Here is a 23,095-nt window from a genome sequence, read left to right on the forward strand (position 1 = left end):
GGTTTATTGTTAATTAATGCGGTTAGATGAGTTGTAAATAAAGGGTTACGACCTTTAAGCCTCACTATGGATGTGCTCACATAGTTTTTGTAAGGACATTAAGTTCTTCTTTGTTGTCCTGATCGGGTCTGAGAATAATTAGTAAAAAAAACCTACAATTATTAGGTTGATTTATATCTAATTAAAATCATATCATATCATTATAAACTGCAACAGTGAAGCAAAGTTCAGGTAATGCTCATTTGTATCTGAAGGTTTCTGCAGCTCCTTTAATGCAGAAATCTTTTTCAAACAATGAATAAGTTTCCGTACCAATCGCAGCATGAAGTATTATTTCAGATGGACATTTGTGCTGCGTTTCAGTCCGATTGTATGTTGACTGTTCCCGTTTCATCAGCTTCAAGTCATAAAAAGAAAAAGAAAATCATTCAGAATTTCTATAGCATCGTTGGCTTCCACTGGGCATATATGGAAAATGATGACAGAGATTGCCGTTTTATCTTTTTTAAATTTTTTTATTTTCAGAGTAAAATTCAAACTAAAAAGAACTTGTGATAATAAAAAATACCACTGAAGTCCTACTGACTAGTTCTTTAAGGAGTAATACATAAAGTATATATGAAAAAAGAAAAAATACTATACCCCAAAACAGATTTTAGATTCCCTGAACAAATCCATACAGTGTTATTGGCCCTTAAGAAGTAAATATTCAGTACTGTATGTAAATGGACTGACTATAATGTCCCTCACCAAGTAAACATATACAGGTTATTATGGTTCATTAAAAATAAGCTGAAAACTAAAACTGGACATAAAAACATTTTACCGAACAGAAAAAACTTAAATAGAAATAAGAATGAAAAGGAAAAAAATAAACTATACATACTGTCTGTACTTACATATACAGCAGTGTCTCAACGATGATTCACTTTAGTCAAATTTGCCGAAGCATAAAAAAATGTTAGAATTTTTTTCTTTTTTAAACAAAGAAAAGGAACCAAACTGAAGCAGGAAAACCCGTTCCTGGAACTTAATGACGCTAAAAGGAACTGGAAACGAAAAGAAGAAAATATCTAAAACAATAACTGGATGCTTACATCATCTCTAAGAACTGTCAACTTTAATGCTCTTTTAAGAGCCAAAAACACAAAAAAGGTGTCGGTAAACAAACAAACGCATTATATATCAGAAGTTAATCACACACATGGAAATATGTTCTCATCAGTTTGCTAACAAAACACAACGTTTTACAGTGATCGTACTGGTCCTCAGTGGGTTCAGCCATTCTTAAAAAAATAAAGATATAGATAAAAATAAAAGATATATAAATTTGCATAAAAATGCATGTGACAAAGAGTCTAAAAGAATTTGTCCGTTTTCATTTCATATGACAAAAAAAAGCTGTTTTTACAATTTTTATGAAAGGTGGAGAGCAGGCAAAGAGAGAACCATTCAACATTTAATTATGGTTGCGGATCTGGACCGTTCAGAAGCTGATGCATGGGTTAAGACCGAGGACGGAGCTCTCCGAGTGCCCGTCTAATTCACATATGCCTCTACTTTACTCAGTAACTCAGACGCCCTGCTCAGCGCTAACACTCCATTCTCTGATCTGAACCGTCCGTTTGGAATGTGGGGCTTTGGGTGGCAGTTGGGGTATTGAGTCTTCTTGGGGTCCACTCCCAGAGAATTCAGATGTTCCACAATTTGAGGCAGATCTCTCAGTTGATGGTGGTAGTGGGAAACTTTCGCTGCAGTGGCTGAAATTGAGCTGCTGGTGGGGTGTTGACCATTCCGTTTATACTCTGCAGCAATTAGAGCCTTTTCCACTGCTTGATGTACTTTAAAGAGACACCATTCAGTACTGCCTCCATCGATGTCGTTTTGAGCCGCATCGAGATCACAGCGGGCCTGTTTATACCAGCGCTGGGCCTCCTCTTTGTCCGGCCTTGGGACATTTGTGTTATGGCTCCAAAAGTTATAGGAACGGTTGCTCCTAAAGAATCTTTCTCGACCACTTCTGTGACGTCTGGCCTCCTGGTTCCACTGCTGGTAGAAGCCTCTAAAATCAAAGTTTCCGCTCGAATAGCTCGCACCTACAGTTCTGCCTTTTTTGAGCTCTTCAATTCGATTTTGTAAATATTTAAAAGCCTCTTCGGCGACTTCTTTGCAGTCAGGATTTTTGTCAGGATGCCATCTAAGGTACAGTCGCCTGATGGCCTTCTGCCTCTCCGCCTCAGGAAGTGTCCAGATCTCAGCCAGACATTTGTCAATTTCCTTTTTCGCTTCATTAAAAGAGGCTGGTAAAGAACTTGTTGAAGGTTGGGAAGCACGTGGCCCAGATCCTGGGACGAGCTTCAGCTCCATTGAGGATGTGGACGTTCTACCCTCTGGTCTTAGCTTTTTTTCACGTTTAAGTTGGTACAGGTCAAGATGACTGACTTCAATGGGATCATCCTCTCCAATATCTATTCTGTATCTCTGGGAACATCGTCCAGAGTTCCCAGGAAACTCTTCAAGAATGACTGCATAAATGTACGTGTTGTTGTTTTCGTAACCAACGTATTCTCCCTCTTCAAAGTTGTTGAGGAAGCTCATGTCCAATGAATCCAGCCATTCTTCAGGAATATCTGTCCCAGGGGCTGGAGGATTAAGAATTAAACTGGCAGTTTCAGCACTGTCGTGGATCTCATTGTCAGCCAGAGTTTTCTGAACATCTTCCAAATCATCGCACATCAGAAGTTCTCCTAGCACAGTCAGGTGAACTGATGCAATTTTGTGACCTAACAGAGCATTGATCTCCTTTATCAACATCATGTTAACTTTATTTATCACTTTAGGAGCCAGGTCATCGTTGTGCTTTAAGAAAAAGGTGCAACCTTGATGCTCTCGTTTGACATAAACTTGGGTTTCTCTGGCAGTCTGGTGTAGAGGCTGGTCATCAAGCCACAGCATTGTTTCCAATGATTTGCAGCAGACAATTTGGATGCTGCCAAAAGTCTTCTCAAACATCTCGGCAGCCTCTTGTTGCGTAGTTTCGCCCTGAGTTTGCTCTCTGAGAAGAGACGTTAGTCCATATTTGAATTCTTCTGAAGAGAGATGTTTAATAAACCATCCACAAAAGTCACAACCGTCCCCAAGCTCACAAAGCTGCATGTGTGATTCCACCACTCTTTCTGTAGTCAACTGAGACAACATCCTAGGCTGAAATTCCTTAGGCAGCAGTCTGACCAGCCGATGTTGTTCATAGATGTCACTGCCCAAATGACAGTTACTGAGTTTCTCCAGCAACAGGAACTCATCCTGCAGCGCCTCTTCCAGCCTTTTGGTCTCGAACACTGTGTCATTGTAGTAGAGTTTGCATGAGGGATGCAACTTTCCGTCCACTGCAGGAAGATATAAAGTCTCAACATTGGCAGTGAAGAGCTGGCTTTCTTGAGTTTTGATTAGCTCGAACAACTGCTCAACAGCTCGTTTTACAGTTTTCATCTGGTTTGGGTTTAATTGCGGTTTATCATAGGTTTCAGTATAAATCGCTGCCAGGACGTTACAATACTGCACCGCAGTGGCCTCATTCATTACTCCAATCTGCTTGAAGAACTCTGCATACATGGCATCTTGTGAAGGAATTTTGTACAAATATGGTCTGAAGTCATGTTCATGACATAGTGAGAGACATACATTCTCAGGTTTAAAAAGCTGTGTGTCTTCTTCGACCAATACAACAGGAAGACCAGCCAGTGTCTGTCCATCAAAGCCATTTGCTTGCAGATAGGCATATGCTCTGCGAAACACATTCGCCCTTGTTTTGATCAGCTGCTCTGTTTCACATGGTGACTGACAGATGTTTGTCATGTTACTGGTCACACAGTGTGAAGGAGGTTCTCCGTGTGCTCCTGCAGTTTTGATTACTTGCAGGAGATTGTCTGAGATGTAAACTGGTAGATTGATAATTGGCATTGAGGACCAAATCAAATCTTCATGCGTTGGATTTCTGTCGATCAAAGATCCTTTGATTTTAACAGCAGCTCTGTGTGCAGCAAACGGTTGATGATAGTTGCAAAGTTCTTCTCGAATCTTCACTGGAAAAATGAACTTGATGTCGGCTATTCTCTTCAGCAGATTTGGCCCTGTGTTGCTGTCAGCATTCCCTTTTTGCAAGGCTGCTCTGAGAATCAATGTTGATTTCTCTTTCAGTTCTTCAAGGCTACAGTTTCCTTTTGCTTCTGCTTCTAACTGGTACGCAAAATCAATGATGTCATCTGTGGACACTTCATGCTTCATTCCAAGTTCTCTGATCATTGTCCTTGCCTCGTAGATGGTATCTCTTCCACACAGCTCTCTCCAAAACTTCTCAGGCACAAATTTCTCTTGTGGCACCATTTTCTCATAAAGCTTAATGTGATCATCAAAGTAGTAAGATGCCGTCTCCAGTCTGCCTTGAGAACTGCAAATCAGTTTCACGGTTTTCATTGTGGACATGATGTCCTTCTTGTGCTGATGAAAATGGGAATGTTTATTTAGTTGCAGTAACAGCTGGAGGCAGTGAAGAGTCTGTTCCTCTGTGAGTCTGTGGACAACGGGCAGAATGAACTTCAGGAAATACTCCAAATCACCCAGGATGGTAATTTTCAGCATTTCTGACAGAGCGCAGTTCTCTAGATTGTCTTTGAGAAAAATGCTGTTGCCATTGGTTATAGCGAACAAATCTGGAAATCTCTCAGAGTATTCGCTGCTGAGGACAAATACCTCTGCAGGTCCATCAATCCTTACTCTTTCACCCTGCACTGTTTCAAATAATGGTAAGGATTTAAGCTTCCTCTTGTACTCTTGACTGTGTCCGGATTTAGATTCTTCAGACTGCAGAAATCTCTGAAATGTTCTCATATCACCACTTGAAAGGTGGGAAAACTCAGAGCCGTTGATTTTGCAGACCTGGTCCAACACTGAGATTTTGTCTTTCACATCCATGAGTTCATTATGGAGGAGTAAAAATAACTGTGGGTCTGTCTTATTAAAGAAAACACTGTCAATCTTCATAAAACCAAGTTTAAAGAGGATGTGTGATATGTCTTTGTCTGAGGCACACTGAATCACACTTGGCATGTCTTGCATTTTTTGCAGGAAGTGCTTGTTCTTTAACCTCGGACACACAACAGGTAGAATGCAGCAGTCACTGAAGAGCTTCCTCACATCACTTAATGTCAGATTCTTTTCTTCAGGAATAGTTGTTGGAGGTGCAATTTCACTTGTTATGAACCTCCAAAGTAATTCCAACCACTTCAGCATTGCTGCGTTTGGGACAGGAAGACGACTGTTCGGATCAACTTCACACTTCTGAAGAAAATCCTGAATTAACGGCTTCAGGTATTTGGCTGCAGAGGGGAGTGTCACATTCTTGATGAGGTTGCAAGTTTGCAGAAGCTCAATGTGATCAGAGTTGGTCTTATAGTCTGCAAACTGGCCTTCGTAGGAAACAAAAAGACTGTCATATCTTGATATCAGTTTGGGAGATTCAGAGTTAAACACTCTCAACATTTTGTCCTTTGTGAGAAGAAGTGGAAGACCATTCAGTAAATCTGGATTTTGCTTGATGTCCTTTTTCAAGTGGAAATCGCTCAAACAAACTTTCAGGAGCATAGAACACCTTTTTTCATTTCTGATCAGAGTGGCAGTTATGGGCAAAGGTAAATCCTCATCTGTGTGGTTTGGACCATTGAGGGGTTTTGCTTTTAAGAAAGTCCGCACAGCAGAAGGAATGACTTCTTTCATATCAATTCCAGCTGATCTGAAGTTGCTCCATATCTTGGACATGGAACTAGGAACCAGTTTCATTCCAAGATCTTCCAAAATGGGATTAATACCGTCATATCCTGAGATCATCAGGTGAGGCATCTCAGTTGACTCAGTTTGGCTGAGGTTACACCAGTCAAAAGAGAATTCTTTAAATACATGTTTTGCAATCTTGCGCGTTGAGCTCCTCAGAACTGGGATCACATCAAGGCCTTTCCTTTTAACTGATCTGTACACCTCAAGCGTCATTTCATCCCACTCTCCACCAACTTTCTTTGATGCAGCTGGCCAAAAAAGCAGGTATGAGGAACTGAAACACGATTCAATACTTGCAAGAGGAACTGTCTTCACTGTAATTTTACATCTGATGTAATGCAAGAGATCGGCGTACAGTGGAGCAATGATGTTTTGTTTCAAAGATTCATTCCAGTTTAACTTGTGACTTTGGCCATCTTCCTTCCAAAGATTTTTCCTGCCAGCGTCTACCTCAAAGTTTCCATTGACATGTACTGGCAGTCCAGTTTCCCCAGGTAGGGGAAGGGAACAAAAGGCTGCACCTTTAAACTCCACATTACGGAACTGTGAAGGGTTTGATGACTTTGTGCTCACACGTGCAGCGATCGCTCCATGTGGAAGTTTGTTTGACAGTCTCCCTTCATCATTGCCTTCGAATGAGCCAAACTGTTCTGCAATGATCCACTTACTTTGTCTTTTATCTGAGGTGGAAATTGTGGTTTCATAGAAAACCTTGCGTGGGGTTACTGGTCTCTCAGATTGTAGTGCAGTTTGTAGATGTTTCACAAATGCAGCCTTTTCTTCTCCGCTTCCCTCTGGCAGACTTTTTTCAACCATAAAAATGGTTTTAAGTCCTCCTGAATGGTCACTGATTTCATGAAGTGTTATTCTGCAGATGTTTCTCAGGAACAGAATCAGTCCTTCTGGGTCTTCAGACAATGCAGAGAACAGTTCTCTCATGTCACTATCGGTGATTGCTTGTTGGGATATTTTGGACTTTTGTGCGGTTGCATCATTCCTGAGTGGTAGTCTGAACATGGTGCCCTCTTGAAGAGGGAAATTGTCAGGAAGAAAGGATTTGTACACATCCATGTACATCTCCTTGAAAGTGTCAGCTAGTTCATAGCCAATGCCAGCTGAAGGTTTGTCTGAGTGACACTCGATGTATTTCCTATTGGGATCAGAAATGCAAAGTGATTCATCTCCAGTGAGGATGGAAGGACAGTCAGTCAGGTGGTAAACAGAGTTGAATCCGACTCCATATTTGCCTATCTTCCCAGGAGAGTTGTGCTTTCCTCCTTCTCCCAGCTGCTGTATGCCTTTCAGGTCATCTTCAGAAAACACTTTGTTGTTGAACACACACAGGGATGGACCCTGCAGATGATTCCATCTCTTCCCAAATGTCTTCTCGGTGCCATGCTGTCGTTTGTCCCAAACAAAGTGAATTTCTGTTGCCTCAGCGTCGTCAGCATTTTGGATTAGCTCTTTAAGGATATCCTTCTTTGATGGGTAAGCTGAAATGATGTTGTTGATTCGAACAGTTAGTTGTTCTCGCTGTTCAAACGGAAATGAAAATGGTGAAATGTCAGTTGTGTAGTTATCCAGAGTATGGTGCCTGGTTGTTTTGATTCCAAAGTGGCGAGCCACAGTACGAGGGATATTTTCGTGGCACAATGTGACATCTGAGCTTACTGGCATCCATGGGCTGTCATTATAAAACAGCTCACTTGCATGTTGTAAAACACCATGCACATTTGGTATAAGCCAATCATCTGTTGTTTTCTGTCTGTCCTCAAATATCCCCTGGTTTAAAATTAAGAGGCAAATTGATAGATCTCTGGCTGGCAGCGGCTTGTTTCCATGTTGAGAACGCAGCTCCTGAAGCACAGTAAGAAACTGACTGATAGTAAAGTTTTTTTTAACACCCACACACTCCCAGAGATTCTTGAAACTACTGAAGGCAGATGGAAGTATGTGGAGATAAGGTTTTGCTTCAAACGTACAATTTTCAGCCACGCAGTTGACATTTACAAATGTATCGCCGACAAAGACGAAGGGGAATGAATTTGCACGGCTTGAAAGCAAAGTGGTATCTGAACAACCGCTGATCCATTGATCTAGAAACTTGTAGCACTCAGATGCTAGTTTGTGCAGCGTAGATCTGTCTGTGGATTGTGAGTGCTTACATGCCTCTTGGAGCTGTTGAAGCACTATCTCTGGCTCTGGACTGTTGTGAACTCCCAAAACTTCAAGGAGTGGATCAGTGTTGTGTATTTGCAGACCAGTGTGATCCAGCACGTGGTGCTTCATGTTAACAAGGAGGGAGTATTTGTCTCTGAAAACAACTGTGGGCCTTTGAAGTGTTAACTTTCTCTCCATTTTTATGTCCCCAGGAGGAAATGCGGGAAGAAATGCCGTCATCCTCAGTCTCTGCCACTGGGGACAGTCTTTGTCATGCATGTGAGTCCTCATTAATTCGAGAAGGCACTTCAAATGTTCATATGCCTTCTGTCTGTTATCCCTCCAGGTGTCTGTCATTTTGCCTGCCTTATGTGTGATGTCCTCCAATGGAAGGTGGTCATTTGCCATTCCAAGTTCCAACAAACGCTTGATCCTTTTGGGGGAGCAAAAGTCATGTTTGGTGCCACCAAGCAAGCGTCCCTCTTCTGCTCGAAAAAGACAGGCCACTCTCCCTGATGGATCGACAAGTTTGTTGATATACTGGAGCTGTCCGTCTGTTGTGGGTATGCATGGATAGCCCTTCAGCAGATTGTCAATTTCTTTGATATTGAGGTCAATCGCATGTAGCACAAGAGTATTTCTGCTCTTTGGATCCAAGGTTTCAAGGTTTTTGAACACTACTTCTTGGTAGAACTTCTCCCAGGTCAAGGTCCTGTTTTCTAAAACCTTCTGTAGGCCAGCTTGTTTGAAGTTATTTCTCAACCACAGTGGAAGAGGAACATAACAGCTGGTTGCTTTTGCACATTTCTTGCACACCTGAGCTGCAAGTGCACTGATGTGTGGATCCTCCTCAATGCTCTCATGTAGAAATATGGCATTGTTCATTGAGCACCAACGTTCTCCATCACTGAGGAGCTCAGGGCCATTAGAGTGCTGAGCAATGGCGGAATAAAACGCATCCACCAAAGGCTTGAAAGTATCGCTCACTTTCTCCCTGTCAGGCCAAAAGGTGTGATAACAGTAAGTTTCCAGCTGATTGTTTTCAGACATTTTCTTTAGTGTCAAAAGTGCAGTAAGATACGCTCTCACAACAGGATCCTGCAGAAGAGCTTTGTTCCACTCGCTTTTCACTCCACTTTCCCACAGACCTTTTCGATTGCTCATTACTGCAAATGTTCCATTTACATTTACTGGAAGACCAGTGTGAATGGGCAGAGGAAGGAAGCAAAACGCCTGTCCAACAAGATCCGTTTGTAGTGGGGACAGTTTTCTACTTTTGCCTTTGTTTTGCAAGAGCACAGCAATCCCTCCGATGGGCAAAGAGAACTTGGCTTGCTTGTTTCCTTTAAGGGCCATTTTCAAGGACTGATCTGTCCCAAAGCAGTTGTACAGGAGCCAGACTTGTTGTTCAGTTTCACCAGAATGCTGACTGGTTACTTCAACAATGTTGACCGTGCAGCTGTCAATCATCTCTTTGCATTTACCATCCATTTTCATCAGTGATTCCTCAGCTTGATGCTGTTTGGTTTCATCTCTAATCCTCATTGTGCTCACAGTGCTTTTGCTGACAGTCAGGATGGTTTCTATTTCCTCATCTCTTGGTGGAGTTGATGCATTGCTTGAGATGCTTTGTAGGGACAGTGTGTTGATGTTTTTGAGAAAAAGCAGCTGAGTTTGCGCATTCATTGTGAAGTTCTCCTGTAAAGCCATGATGTCATGTTTGTGATATACCTTTGTGCTTATTTCTGACTTGAGAGCCTCTTCGTTGCTTCGGAAAGGTAGTTTGATCAAAGTGCCTGCGTAGGGTTGGGGAGGATTCTTTTTAGTGAAACTGCAATCAAAAATGCGTTCATATGGGCCAAAATGACCAGGAAAACAACAAATGTGTCTCTTCTGAGAGAGATCCAGTTTGATTCCAGGATTTGTTTTCTGCTTGATGTGCTTCTTAAGGTGTGAAACATTTGGGTCAAGTATGAGAAGTGTGTTGCCGCTAAGGATGGAGGGCACGTCTGTCACATGATACACTGTATTGAATCCAAGTCCAAACTTTCCAATCTTTTCCACTTTGTTTTCCTTTGAGGCAGCGCCGACTCTGACAATATTGTCCCAGTCGTCAGACAAGAAGTGCTGATTGTTAAACGCCCAAAGACATGGTCCCTGACAAAGGGCCATACCAGGATCAATAAGACTTTTAGGGGGATCACTGTGTACTCTGAAATCCAGCATGAATTTGCATTCATCTGCTCCAGCATCTTCAGCATTCTGAATGAGTTCTTTGAAGATGTCACTGTCTTCGTCATACTCTTTAAGGATGTTTTTAATCCTTGTAGTTATTGGTTCAAACTGCCCACACTGTTCTATTCCCACTAACTCTGGAGCAAGGATGTAGTTGCTGAGAAATTGGATTTTCAACCATTCAGCTGTTGCTATGGGGATTTCTTCGTGCAAGAGATACATGCCTTCTTGACTGAACTGAAGTTCTTGAAGACTGTTTTTGCTTACATCACAGAGGAGAGCTTCTGACTGTGGTTTTAGGGTGAATCGTTCATCGTCTGTGATGACAGGCACCGGGATGTCATCCTGAATTGTCATCTTCTCTCTCCACAGCCAGTTAAGGATCTCTATGGACACTTTTACCTCAGCCGGACTTGCAAAGGGCTGTTCCCTCGCTACAATTCTTTGCTGGATAGAACGAAGAATGTCAGCAATCTTATCCTTTGAAAGCGATGTTCTCAGGCCAAATTTCTGGAGCAGCGTCTTGTATGGCAAAAATTCTTCTGGCACCTTCCCGATGTAAGAGCTCAGATCTAGATTACTTGGGTACTCCAGAACCAGGTCCTGAGGTGCAACAAACTGGTTGTGGGCCCATAGCCAGCATGTCTCCTTACTCATCACCTCTGCAAATGCAGGGATGTTTTCCTGCATGTGTCCATAGATGGTGTGCAGCTGTCTTTTAAAGCCTACATTTGTGTCAGGATCAATCATTTCCTGTGCTTTTGATTTCAAGACTGACAAGTTTTCAATCACTTTCACGGGTGGGGGCAGGCGTTTGAGACCAAGCTTGCTGCTAACTCTGTCACTCAGCTTCCCTGTCACAGGCATTACGTGTCCAATAATGTCCTCATACATAGTGTGTCTCATTTCATCTGGGCAGTAGAAACAGCTTTTCTGAGATTTGTCACAGAATTGTCTGTTGTCGTTACCAGGTTGATGACCTGGGACCCATTTTAATATCTTCAGGCGATTAAGCTGCTCAGGAGGAAACTTTGAAAGTAGATCATTTGCCTTCAACACGTCCAAGACAACCTGAGCTTTTTTGAGAGCCTCGGTGTGTGAGTCCACACGCAGTTTGTCAATCAGTGTGGCGACATGCAACAAATGCTCAGGTGTCATATCTGCTTCTTTTGTTATTAATCCAAGATCCGTCAGGCTTTCCAGCATCTGCCGTGTTTTAGTGTATACGGGTGGGGGGAAGAAGTTTGACTCAAAGATGAGTGTGAAAGTTTCTGTTCTTGGATCAAAAAACCTCGAAACCTTTTTCAGTTCCCCATTTGCTTCAATGAAGCTCAAATCCCTGCATCTGCCTTTTAAGAGCTGGTTTTGAGAGAAAAGGATGTTACCATGCTGTAAAATCCAACTCATTATTTTCTCAATTTCCTCATTTCTGCAAGTCTTTGTCTCAATCGAGTTAATGAGAACAATGGCTGCTTCAGGTGGGCCCAGGAGACTAACACCCAGCAGCTCTAACAGCCTGCGATCAGCCTCAGTAGCACACTGGATGATGGAATCAGGCATAGGCAGCTCTGTAGGTACTGCTGGACTAGACGTTAGAAGCACCGCCTGTTTTGATTGAGCTGCAACACAGAATCCTTTCATGGTTCGAAACAGAGGCAACGTCAAGAGCAAATCTTTCTTTCTGATTGAGAGGGAATTTAATTGGGAGAGGTAGTCTTTCAGCACCTCTCGTGCTCTTTGAGGCTCAGACTTTAGGCTTCTGATGAGACACTGGGAGTCTAGATTTTTCAAGATCTTCATGACACTCCTTGGAGATGGGCTCAGCACGTATGTGTCAAGGTCTTCATGCTTGAGCCACTCATTTTTCCTCACTACTGTGCCACCAGCATTGGTCATAAGCCGAGCTATTTGGTCTGGCAAACTAGTCTGCTTACTGTTCTGGAAAATGAGGGTTGTGTTCTGTTGTAGTTTAGCTAGTGATACAGGCTGACTGTCAGACAGAGAACTGACAGGTATCAGAGGTATTTCTCTGAAAGCACTTAACTCGTTGAAGTGAGTGTTGAGAAACTTCCAGAATTTCTGAAGCCAGTCTAACGGCGGATGCCGACTGTTGCTGCTGTCCCATGTGACCAGCGCTGTCCCCGCCTGCTTCCAGTCCTGTGGCAAAAATCTTCTTGTATATTCAGCCACATCATCTGCATCAATGTTGATGACCCTGAATAAATCTGAAAACAAAAGATAAAAATATATGTAGATATACACATATATTCATGTGTACATGTACAGAGAACAGTGTGTTAAGATAAAATGACCTACTTTGTCTGCTCAGTGCTTCCAGGTGGGTTCTGCAGGTTTGACTGAGATCCTGTGAGATGAAGAGGTGTTCACAGTATGGCAGTAAGGCTCTGCAAAAAAAAAAGGAACATTGTGCATATAATGCATGTAGCAAAACCAAAAAACATCTTCATCAAGTTTCAACTGTGTGACCAAAAGTAGATATTATTTTTCAGTAAAATAAAATAATCTGTAAAATAATAGCAATCTTTAAAAGAAATGCTGAGGCAAGTGGTTAGTTGGCAAAAAAACAACTGACAATTAGAAATAATTTCTTCACAGAATAATTTCTGTCATCAGATGAGACTCTATGGTGTTTTACTCACACAAGACACACACACGCACAAATTATTGCTCCTCCCTCCTGGTGTTTCATAATAAATATGAGGACGATGAAAAATAAATAAATAAACAGAATTTTTTTTTTTAAATTAAAAATAAAACCCTTGGAGCATATTCAAAACTTGCCTTGTTGCACTGCTTTATAATACTGTCACAATATCTCCAAAACGGTCACAACAACAATTTAAAGCCTTTATAACAAAAAAATTAATTTTCTTTAGCAGCAGCGGCTCTGTACTGTGTGTCCCCGTGTTCACCCATATCTAACGAGTCATAAAAAGAAGAACGTTCAGATAATTAACACAACAGACTAATTAAAACCCACCTTGGAAATTCATCGCTGTCAATCAAAGCAGTGTCTTCCTCTCTGTCTGTGAAAGATCTAAAGGAGCCGTCACTGAGTGGAAGCAGCTGAAGACCCTCAAGTTCTCTGTATTCTCCATCACTCAATATGTACTCCAACAGACAGAGTTTGTCATCTGTAGCGATGTTACAAACTCCAGTTCTGTGAAGAACTTCTCTCAGGAAGGTTGGAGTCACATGCTCTGGGGTAGCGTGGTGGGGACAGGCTTTAATAGCCTTCGACACGCTGGCGGGTAAAGTGACGAGCTTTTCTCCACAGGAAACCAAAGTCCTTTTAATGGCAGACAGTATGTTTGTGCTTGTTGGACCATTACAGGGTAACACAGCCTCTGACAGTGGGATAAACTCTCGTTCATCTTTGGCAAGAGAGAGGACAGCCACATCGTGTCTGAATAAGTGCTCAAAAAGATCCAGAGCGACTTCAAGCCATTTCTCTTTGTGCTGCATCTGGGAGATATCAGGCCACAATTTGTATACAGAAGAGACAGGGAGAATGGACTGCTGGGAAAGTTCAATGGCATCTTGAAGGATTTTCAGGTATGCTTGTGGAAGCATCTTCTTCACTAGCAGTTCGTTCCACTGAGCATGCTCGTCGTGTTTCTGGTCTTCCTCTTGCCACTTGATGTGTCTTCTATTGTCTGTGAGTCCAAAGCATGCGTTGACGTGAACAGGGAGGCCTGTCTTGTTGGATGCATTGTTTGGGAGGGGGAGAAAGCAGCTCAGCCTACCCTCATTACAGTCTCTCGTCTCACCACAGGGGAATGCCAAGTCAACTCGAGGTAAAAAGCTCAACTTTTTTGCAAGGACATCAAGATCTTTTACTTTGCCCTCTTTCATGGTACAAGTTGTCACAAGCCAACGTGCATCACGCTCTCTCTTTGTCTCTTTGTGGTCTTCTGAATTAATAGAAGACCGCAGGGTTATCTCTTTGAATCTTGTCAAACCCTCAATGACTGACTCATGTCCTGACTTAGAATCAACTTCTCTGGGAATTGAAGATTTCACTTCCAGTCTGGTGTCAACAGAGCCATCAGCATGGATGTGTATCAAAGAGACAGAGTTGACATTTTTCAAGAAGAGGAGACTTAAGTCTGCGTCTGCAGTGAAGCTATCAAATAGGTCGACTACCTTATCAGAATCATACAGATTATCTGAAATTTCTGATGTCTTGTTGCGCAACGGGAATCTGAAGACTGTCCCATCAAAGTACTGATCCTCCGAGATAACCTTTGACCATTCTGTGCCCACAAGGGAAACTATATCTCGAAAGGGTTGGAACTGATCGTGCATATTCACAAGAGCTTCTTGGTGTTCAGAATTCTCAAAAGACCACAGAAACCCTCCATTTCTTTCTCCAAATATGTTTTCTTGGGGATCCATCAAGCCAAGGTGTCCTGAGCTGAATATACTTGGCACATCTGTGTGTAATATAAAACAGATGTTATTCCATTAATGATCCTATTTACGGTGTCTAATAATACTTTTCAAGTTGAGACTGTCTGTTGTATTTATAATAAATATACAAAGTTTCACCTGTTATGTGGTAAACAGAGTTGAAGCCGATTCCAAATCTCCCAATTTTGTTGGGGTCATTGAGCTTTCCACTTCTTCCTGCTTTCTGAATTCTTTCCCAGTCATCATCAGCAAATGCTGCATTGTTGTAGGCATAGAGAGCAGGACCTTTGAAAAAAAAAAAACAACGTTTTAAATCAATAAGTTTATGGTATCTAGGTGTTGATCACTCTCATCCATTATAAATGCTTGCAGCTTGCACTGAGAAAGATAAAACTGCCAGTTAGATTGTTAATATGGAGCCTGCAGACACAAACAACTTGCCCAATGATGACTCAATGTAAACTGACTAAAATGGGTATTTTCTGTAATAATATATTGATATTTGGCTCTATCGTTAATTGTAAATAGAACTGATGTAGATAGAACCAGTGACATACTGTATACTAAACAGAGTTGGACTGTAGAAATGTCTGTTGAGTCAACATAACAGAAACCTTTTCTGAAAATGGGATATAACGTGACAAACATTAGTGGATGGTAAGAAAACTCGCATGAAAGCAGGTAGAACATCCTACTCAAAAACTATTAACTAGGGATGCCATTTTTTTCCCCCTTTTCTCCAGGAGGGTACCTTCTGTATGCCCTAAATCAGGGGTATTCAACTAAAACTGAAAGAGGTCCAGTTCGAGAAAATTTCTTGAAGCAAAGGTCCGGAAGATCATAATGTCTATTTAGTGTGATATATATTTAAGTTTAGTGTGATATGTATTTAAGTAGCCAAGTAGTTGTATCAACATCTGCATGTAATCAATACCTGACGGTTAAATCAAATGAATTCAGTACAATTCAAAAACTTTTTGACAATTATTGTCACGTAACATAGAACTGAACATGTATGTATGACTGCAGATAAGTATAATGTTCTCGATCATAGCAGGGGCTCCATCTGTGGTTATTGAAAACACTTGTTTTGGCTCTATTCCTCTATTTGTTAACATCTCCTTTATGGCCAGGTAGATGTCTTCTCCTCTTGTACTGGTCTGAAGGGGAGTGACACCTAACAGGTCTTCACAGAACGCTTTCTGGACTGGTCATATCGGGCTCTGAGACCACTTATTTTCTGTGATCTCACTTCAGATTTGAGTGGGTATGTTTGTTCAAAACCTTTATGTTTTGTCTCATAATGGCGTTTCACATTGGCACTTTTTATAAGTGCCACAGTCTCTGAACATATGAGACACACTGCTTTAATGCTCCCAGTGGGAAGTATGAACAGAAACGAGTCTGTCCATTCCGGATTAAATGCTCTATTTTCGCTGTCCACTTTTCTTTTTTTGGAGAGCGCCGTTTGTTACTTAATTTTCTCTACCTTTCTCCGGCTCCGTCGTCCGTTCCTCTCCCTTTGTCCGTCTCACTCCTGTTTCTCAACTTTCTTCAAGTCAGTCATCTGTATATCTCCCTTTGTTTTCTCTAACTGTATGCTATCTATCGTCTTTTCATCTGTAACTTGACTCAAACTCTTTTCTGTCTGCACTGTAGGTTCGCAATGTTTACCGCCTGTAATGCACAGACTTGATTGGCTGGGTAGTATCACGTGGGATTGGTCTGTGCGTTTCCACACCAGCTAAACTGCTACCGTAAAGACTACAAAAGCTGCGCCGGTTAAAATAGAAGCGCTCCGTCAGGTTTAATCATAACCTTCTGTTTTTGGCCGGTTAGGTCCGGGTCCGTATGGGACGCCAGTTGGTGACCTCTGCCCTAAATCAACAGTTTGTTATTCTCTGATCCCATAGGTACCTTGATATTTTTGCAGTTCATCAGTCCAAAGACTCTTGTGCCCATAGCTCCTCTCATCGTGGATGAAAACCACCTCTGTGGCTTGAGCATCATCTGCATTTTGAATCAGCTCCTGTCAACAAATAAAACGAAATGTGAATTTACACAGTTTCACACAGATGAACAGGGAGCCAACGGACTCGCAGCAGCAACAAAATGCATTGTTTTGTGTCATTATGTGTTCCAGGCAGGTTTTCCTGTGAACTCGTGCAGATGTGTAAGACCAAACCTTGAAGCAGCCTGAACTATTGTTAATAAAGTGTAACTTATGTGGTGACTGTGCAGACATTAATCTGTTTCTGAACATATAAAACCAGAAAAGATTACTGTATACTTTGGGTTATTCAAGAAAATCATCCATGCCCTTTATAAGCTGCAAAAAACCTCACATTTGTGCTACAAGTGAACACACCATTGTACTCCACATCTGTGCACACTGATCTTATAAACAAACTGTTTATTACTTATTGTAAATCTTTACACTACCACCCTGTCCCTCTGTCTGTCTATCAGTGAGGACCACGGCTTGAAGAACTTTCTTATATAAGTATCCAGTTTTTATACATGTACTTTTTGTCCTTTGAGCAGATTGTCTAAACCACATCTGAAAATGCCTGAAATGCAAAGAACAAATGAACACACATACACAAATATGTCTGTTTTTTTAACGTCAGTGAGGTTTTTCCATTGACACATTGCATTCACTGGCTTTTTATCGTGTCCTTAACCATTGCAACTGAATGCTCAGCCCTTAACCTAAGCCTGCCTGATTCTAACCCTGACACCAAAAATCCCTCTGATCCCATGGGAAGAAAACTGTGTGCCCACATTTACAAGAACTTCATATATGTTGGTGTCCAGTCAGGTTTGGTCCTCATCATGATGTAAAAAGAAGTGCCCCCCCATACACACACAAACACACACACACACACACACACACACACAATAAAATAGAGTACACAGCTTAACTTCAACACTGGGATGACAGCAAGGACAGAAGGGTACTTTGTACAAATGATATGTCTGTAGCAGGGACGTCAACCATCTTAACAACATTAAACAGAAACATAACTGGTTTGTTGCTTGTATTGTAAACTGAAAAAATTCAACAATCCCTCTTTTACATTTATACTCGTGATTATTGCCTAAAAACATCATACAAAGCAGTTGTTACAGTCAGAATTCGGGTAATATACCGACCTTCAAAATTTGCCCGCCGTCTGGATATCGACGCAGAATATCTTTCAGGTAGTCGAGGAAGGGCGGCGCCGTGGCCCCGAAGGAAGTCCTGCACAAAGCATCAGGAAAAGAGAAAAAACTCAAGCTGAGATTCAAATCAACACAAGGTGAATCCTACTCAAGCAATAAGAGTGAGAATAACTAGGATTGGAGTAAAGTTAAACAAACACATGGCTAACAAATGCTTTGCTTCAAAATAGTTTTAATGCTACATAATACAACCTGCAACCTGCAGTGTAATTTTACATTTATTTCTTTGAACTAACAATGTAATTTGGTCATATGAATCAGTACATTTAAAATACGTAATTGTACTTACTAGAACTAACGTGAAATAAGGGAATATCAAGTGGAGAGTGAAGAGTATTTCAAAAGTAGTGGGTTCTTACCGTATGGGCTACACTATAAGTGACCACAGCTGAATATAAAGCATCTTCTGGCAACTCTTACATAATAACTGACTGACATTTCTCTGTTAATAGGTTACAGGAGTGTGCAACAAAATTAAACACTTTGCCAACTGGTCATGTCAGCTTTTACAAATGTGTTTTATAGGTGCTGCAGTACATATTCGTTTGGAAGTAGTAGTTATTGTTGGTGTGTTGGCATGAATGAAAAAAAAAAAAAAAACTGCATTAAGAGCAAACCGAGCCGTAGTAGTTTTTTTTCCATAACTGACCCTGTGCATCTTACTCTTTACAAGAATAAAAACATTGGGCCTTATGCAACAACCGTTCGTACGCACAGATTTGGTCTTAAATCGTGTGTACGAGGGATTTAAGAGAATTTGCCCATTCACCAATTTGTTCGTATTTTACGTTTTCTTTCAGGTACGAACAGAATTTACGAGTGATCCAGAGCTGTCGTAGGAGTTTAGTAAAATAGTCCGCTGTTATTCCAATCAAGTTTGCTTGACTAATGTTGTCAATGTTGTATATTTAATTACTTTGAAGCAAACATAAATAAATATATACATTATAACCCATAATGATACTGACATTATTCTGTTTGATTTAAATTATGCACTAATTGAAGATTAGTTTGACTCTGTATATAACAAGGTCAATGGGAAGTGTAACCAGCGGCTGACTTGTTACTTTTGGATGCCTTAGCGCGTCAGGCTCTTGGAAGAGACCGTGTGGAGACAGACGAATGGCTGACTTTGCGATTTAGATTGCCGAGGACTGTGCTGCTGCAAATATGCAGCTTGCTAGAGGCACAACTCCAGAGAGAAACACGCCGATCAAACCTAATTCCACCACACGTCCAGGTCATCACCACCCTTGGATTTTTGGCCACAGGAACCTTTCAGTTGTGCTCTCTCTTGGTCATCAAAACTCTCATAAGTTTATCACCCATGATAAACGTATGACATACTTATGACAAACTTATGACACAACATAATCGGAGCAATAAACTGCACACATATTCGTGTCAAAGCACCCGTGCTGTTGTGGAGCGCACTATTGGTGAGCTGAAGGCCAGGTGTCTCGATATAGCGGGGGGCAAACTGCTCTATAGCCCAGAGAAATCTGGCATGCTGCATTTTGCACAATATTGCCATGAACGAGGGTCTCCCACTACCTGAACCAGCCCAGGCAGACCAGAAGGTGTGGTGCCAGAAGACCCCCCTCATGGACCGCTCCATCAAAGTACCATCATGATGAGGCAACAACTGATTGCACAGCTTTAGTTGCAGTCATCGAGCGCATTTTTAAGCCATTTTCATATCAAACCATTTCTTCTTTATTTCGGTGACATTACAAACAACAGGTGACAGAGAATTAACAGCACTCGTTTGCTTCCCATTTCTTCGCTTTAGCAGGTCCTGTAATTCCACTGCTGACACTGCTAAAAATGACAGATTTTCCTTTTTGGATCTCTGGAAGCAGAACTTCAGTCTCAGAGCCCGTAAAGTTGTTCTTTTTGCGCCTTGATGCCATTCTCATGACTCAACACTCAACAAGTCCTGGCACAGGAGAGAGCAAGCACAGCCTTATATGGTATGATTTTGGGTGTGGAGAATGGAAATTTACTATCCTCGTGCACCTGCACTTAAATACGCACGGGTGACCTTCATCATATACGCAGGTCGTTTACACACTTTTTCCGAAGTTAAGAGCGTTTGTTGAATCTGACGTGGCGTGTTCGTACGAGACCTTTGTACGAAAAAAGTAAGAGAAATATAGAATAAAAATACGAAAATGTTCTTGCATGAGGCCCAATGTGTTGCTCAGCTCTTCGTATAGCATCTAAAGTGTAACTGCATGTGATTGACCTTAATATATACATCAAACCTGACAATATTATATTAGGGTATTACATTACATTACATTATCCGAGACCATGGTCTTCGGCCGGAAAAGGGTGGAATGCTCTCTTCGGGTCGGGAATGAGATCCTTCCCCAAGTGGAGGAGTTCAAGTATCTCGGGGTCTTGTTCACGAGTGAGGGACGAATGGAGCAGGAGATTGACAGGCGGATCGGTGCGGCGTCTGCAGTGATGCGGGCTCTGCACCGGCCCGTCGTGGTGAAGAAGGAGCTGAGCCAGAAGGCGAAGCTCTCGATTTACCGGTCAATCTATGTTCCTACCCTCACCTATGGTCACGAGCTGTGGGTAGTGACCGAAAGAACGAGATCGCGAATACAAGCGGCCGAAATGAGTTTCCTCCGCAGGGTGTCTGGGTTCTCCCTTAGAGATAGGGTGAGAAGCTCGGTCATCCGGGAGGGGCTCGGAGTAGAACCGCTGCTCCTCCGCATCGAGAGGAGTCAGATGAGGTGGCTCGGGCATCTGGTGAGAATGCCTCCTGGACGCCTCCCCGGTGAGGTGTTCCGGGCCCGTCCCACTGGGAGGAGGCCCCGGGGAAGACCCAGGACACGTTGGAGAGACTATGTCTCTCGGCTGGCCTGGGAACGCCTCGGGGTCCCCCCAGAAGAGCTGGAGGAAGTGGCCGGGGACATGGACGTCTGGGTCTCTTTGCTCAAGCTGCTGCCCCCGCGACCCGATCCCCGGAGAAGCGGAAGATAATGGATGGATGGATGGATGGATGGATGGTATTACATTAGTTTTACATCCTCAGATGACAATAAATACCTTCTATACCACCTTTCTAAAGAAAGTTACATTTATTTCTCACTCCCATCTTTAACTTTTGATCTGCTGCAGTGATGGCATAAAGGAGTACTCTTTTATCTCACATTTACACTGTAAATGTGTTACTGTGTTTATTTCAATTGCCCAGCATGTTTATATTGTTTAATAAAGAGGAAAGAAATGATCGCCTTGTTCTTATCATATATTACACCATGAAGTAGAACACATGCTTGATAAATCCCCATGGAGTGGGTGCAGTTTCCCACCAAAAGGCACCTGGAAAAATACCTTCCCACCTTAAAAAGGACCAAAGTATTGTTTTTTTTATAGGAGATTTTCTAATAATTTATTAGCTGAGAAGTATAACTTATGTCTTTGCTCAGCAAAAACACTCAAATAATAGTTGTTTCCTTGTTCTTATGTACCTACAAGAATCTGAAGTATCTTAGAAGGGGCTTTTGTTTCCAGGATTATTTTTTGACTGGCACTATTGCTCTCACATCTAACTGGGTTCAAGCGTATTATATTCACGTGCAAAATAAACAAACAAGGAAACTCCATAGATTATGGACATCTAATCAGTTTTTTTTTTAACTGGGTGACACTCAGGAAGTAAAATGAAAACATGCTGCAGTTGTACCTTACCGCCAGAGGAGGGATCCAAGAGAACTGTGCAGTCATTGTTCGTTACTCTCAACTTTCATGGAAGGTTTATGTGCAAAACAAGCATGTAAATACACAGATTTTAGGATCTGTGAAATGTTTTATGTAGTAACCATGAGTTTGTGCAAAATAAATACATGATTTTCAAATGTTTCTAAAGATGTCAGTGTCTAAATCAGCTCGTTTCATTCAGTGTTCCTTCTTTGCTGTCTAAATGAGAGGAGAGCAAAAGGCGGGGGAAACTCACCGGGATGTCTTCCTCGTCTTCTGACTCATCATTCCTGGGTTGGTTACTGTAACAGAGTCAGGATACCATGATGGAGGATAGTATAGGGCAAACACTTGTTCTGACATCAAACCCAAAAGAAATGAGAGTAGTTGCTGACAGTAACTGAGTTTGGACCAACCAAAGACTTTGTTTTTAAAACACACTTTTGTTGCTTTAGCTCCCCTGCACTGATTTGTAACTTCTTCTGAAATATCAATTTCTTAAGTAGTCCAGTATCAGACACAGGTGCAATATAATCAGAATATTTTTTACAAATGCAAGCACATCGGAGGGACTTTTACATGTGAATATGCAAACTAATTCCTCTTCCTGTTTGCCCACATCAAACCATTGGCTTCTATTGGACAAAAACTAAGTGGATAATGTTTTATGAGGATGTATTTCTTAGAGACAGTGATACAATAAAAAAAAACAGTTCCAGTTACCCACAGTCGGTTTACTGTGGTTTCTAATAAACTAAGGAAATCTTAAACAAGAAGAGTGAGTTCCTGTTCCTGCTGCTTCTCAACAAATCGGTGCTAATAGTGACTCCTGTGCTCAAACTAAGCCTCTCATACAAAATGAATGATCAAGGACAGAGTGATATCAGAAAGATCTTTCTTCAGAAAGTTCGTGTTAATCCTCTTAGAGGGGTGTCACACCTTCACACTTTCGTTTAAGTCACATTAAAACGGAAAAAAAAGAAGCAGGAGTAAAAAAAAAAGATTAAAGTTGAAGTTCTTCACAAATAAAACACAAGAACTAAAACTGAGCAGTATGACAATATCTCTCTTTTGTCGTTTCAATGTTTCTCATACATTGTCGGTTTTTGTGCCATGAGTGTCATCTGTCAAAGCGTAACATTAGTGCAAATAGATGCACGATATAGATTGTTGTTACTATAGATAATATTGCATATAGATGCAGATAGGTGAGAAAAACCACAGTACCTCAGCCATGTCAGCGCAGGTCGCATCAGCTCCACTCTCACTGGTGAAGTTGCATCAATCTGCATTTTTATAACGACTGCTGATGTCCAATCCCAACAGTACACGTCAGTTCTCAACTGTTTATTTCATTTCACTCAATCGACTCTCATATCATCAGAATCGAAACTAAGAACTAAGGGACAGCAGCGGAAATCTCCTCTTCGGTGAAACGAAACTTACTGGGCAATGTCAAAACACCAGGGCACCACGGGTCACGGCGAATAATATC

At 41.7% G+C, this 23,095-nt stretch overlaps 1 protein-coding gene across 1 annotated transcript; it reads right to left on the minus strand.

The window, feature by feature from the left end:
- Positions 1-515: 515 nt before the first annotated feature.
- Positions 516-22,924, minus strand: sacs2 (sacsin molecular chaperone 2). The gene is made up of 8 exons (XM_075479805.1): positions 22,828-22,924; positions 21,857-21,902; positions 17,815-17,902; positions 16,576-16,687; positions 14,797-14,943; positions 13,226-14,681; positions 12,541-12,629; positions 516-12,449 (listed from the first exon to the last, which is right to left on the minus strand). The coding sequence occupies exons 2-8, from the start codon at positions 21,886-21,888 to the stop codon at positions 1,540-1,542; spliced, it is 12,834 nt and encodes a 4,277-aa protein (XP_075335920.1). The 5' UTR covers positions 21,889-21,902; positions 22,828-22,924; the 3' UTR covers positions 516-1,539.
- Positions 22,925-23,095: the final 171 nt, after the last annotated feature.

Source organism: Odontesthes bonariensis, chromosome 12, assembly GCF_027942865.1.
Source record: "Odontesthes bonariensis isolate fOdoBon6 chromosome 12, fOdoBon6.hap1, whole genome shotgun sequence".
In the NCBI taxonomy this organism is placed as follows: domain Eukaryota; kingdom Metazoa; phylum Chordata; class Actinopteri; order Atheriniformes; family Atherinopsidae; genus Odontesthes; species Odontesthes bonariensis.

Bases quoted from the DNA above. Each gene is read 5' to 3' on its own strand.
- sacs2 (XM_075479805.1), bottom strand. From the start codon at position 21,888: ATGATGAGTCAGAAGACGAGGAAGACATCCCG. The intron at 17,903-21,856 runs GTGAGTTTCCCC...TGCTTTGTGCAG, and splicing joins AAGACGAGGAAGACATCCCG to GACTTCCTTCGGGGCCACGG. The intron at 14,944-16,575 runs GTACCTATGGGA...TTTTTTTCAAAG, and splicing joins TGAACTGCAAAAATATCAAG to GTCCTGCTCTCTATGCCTAC.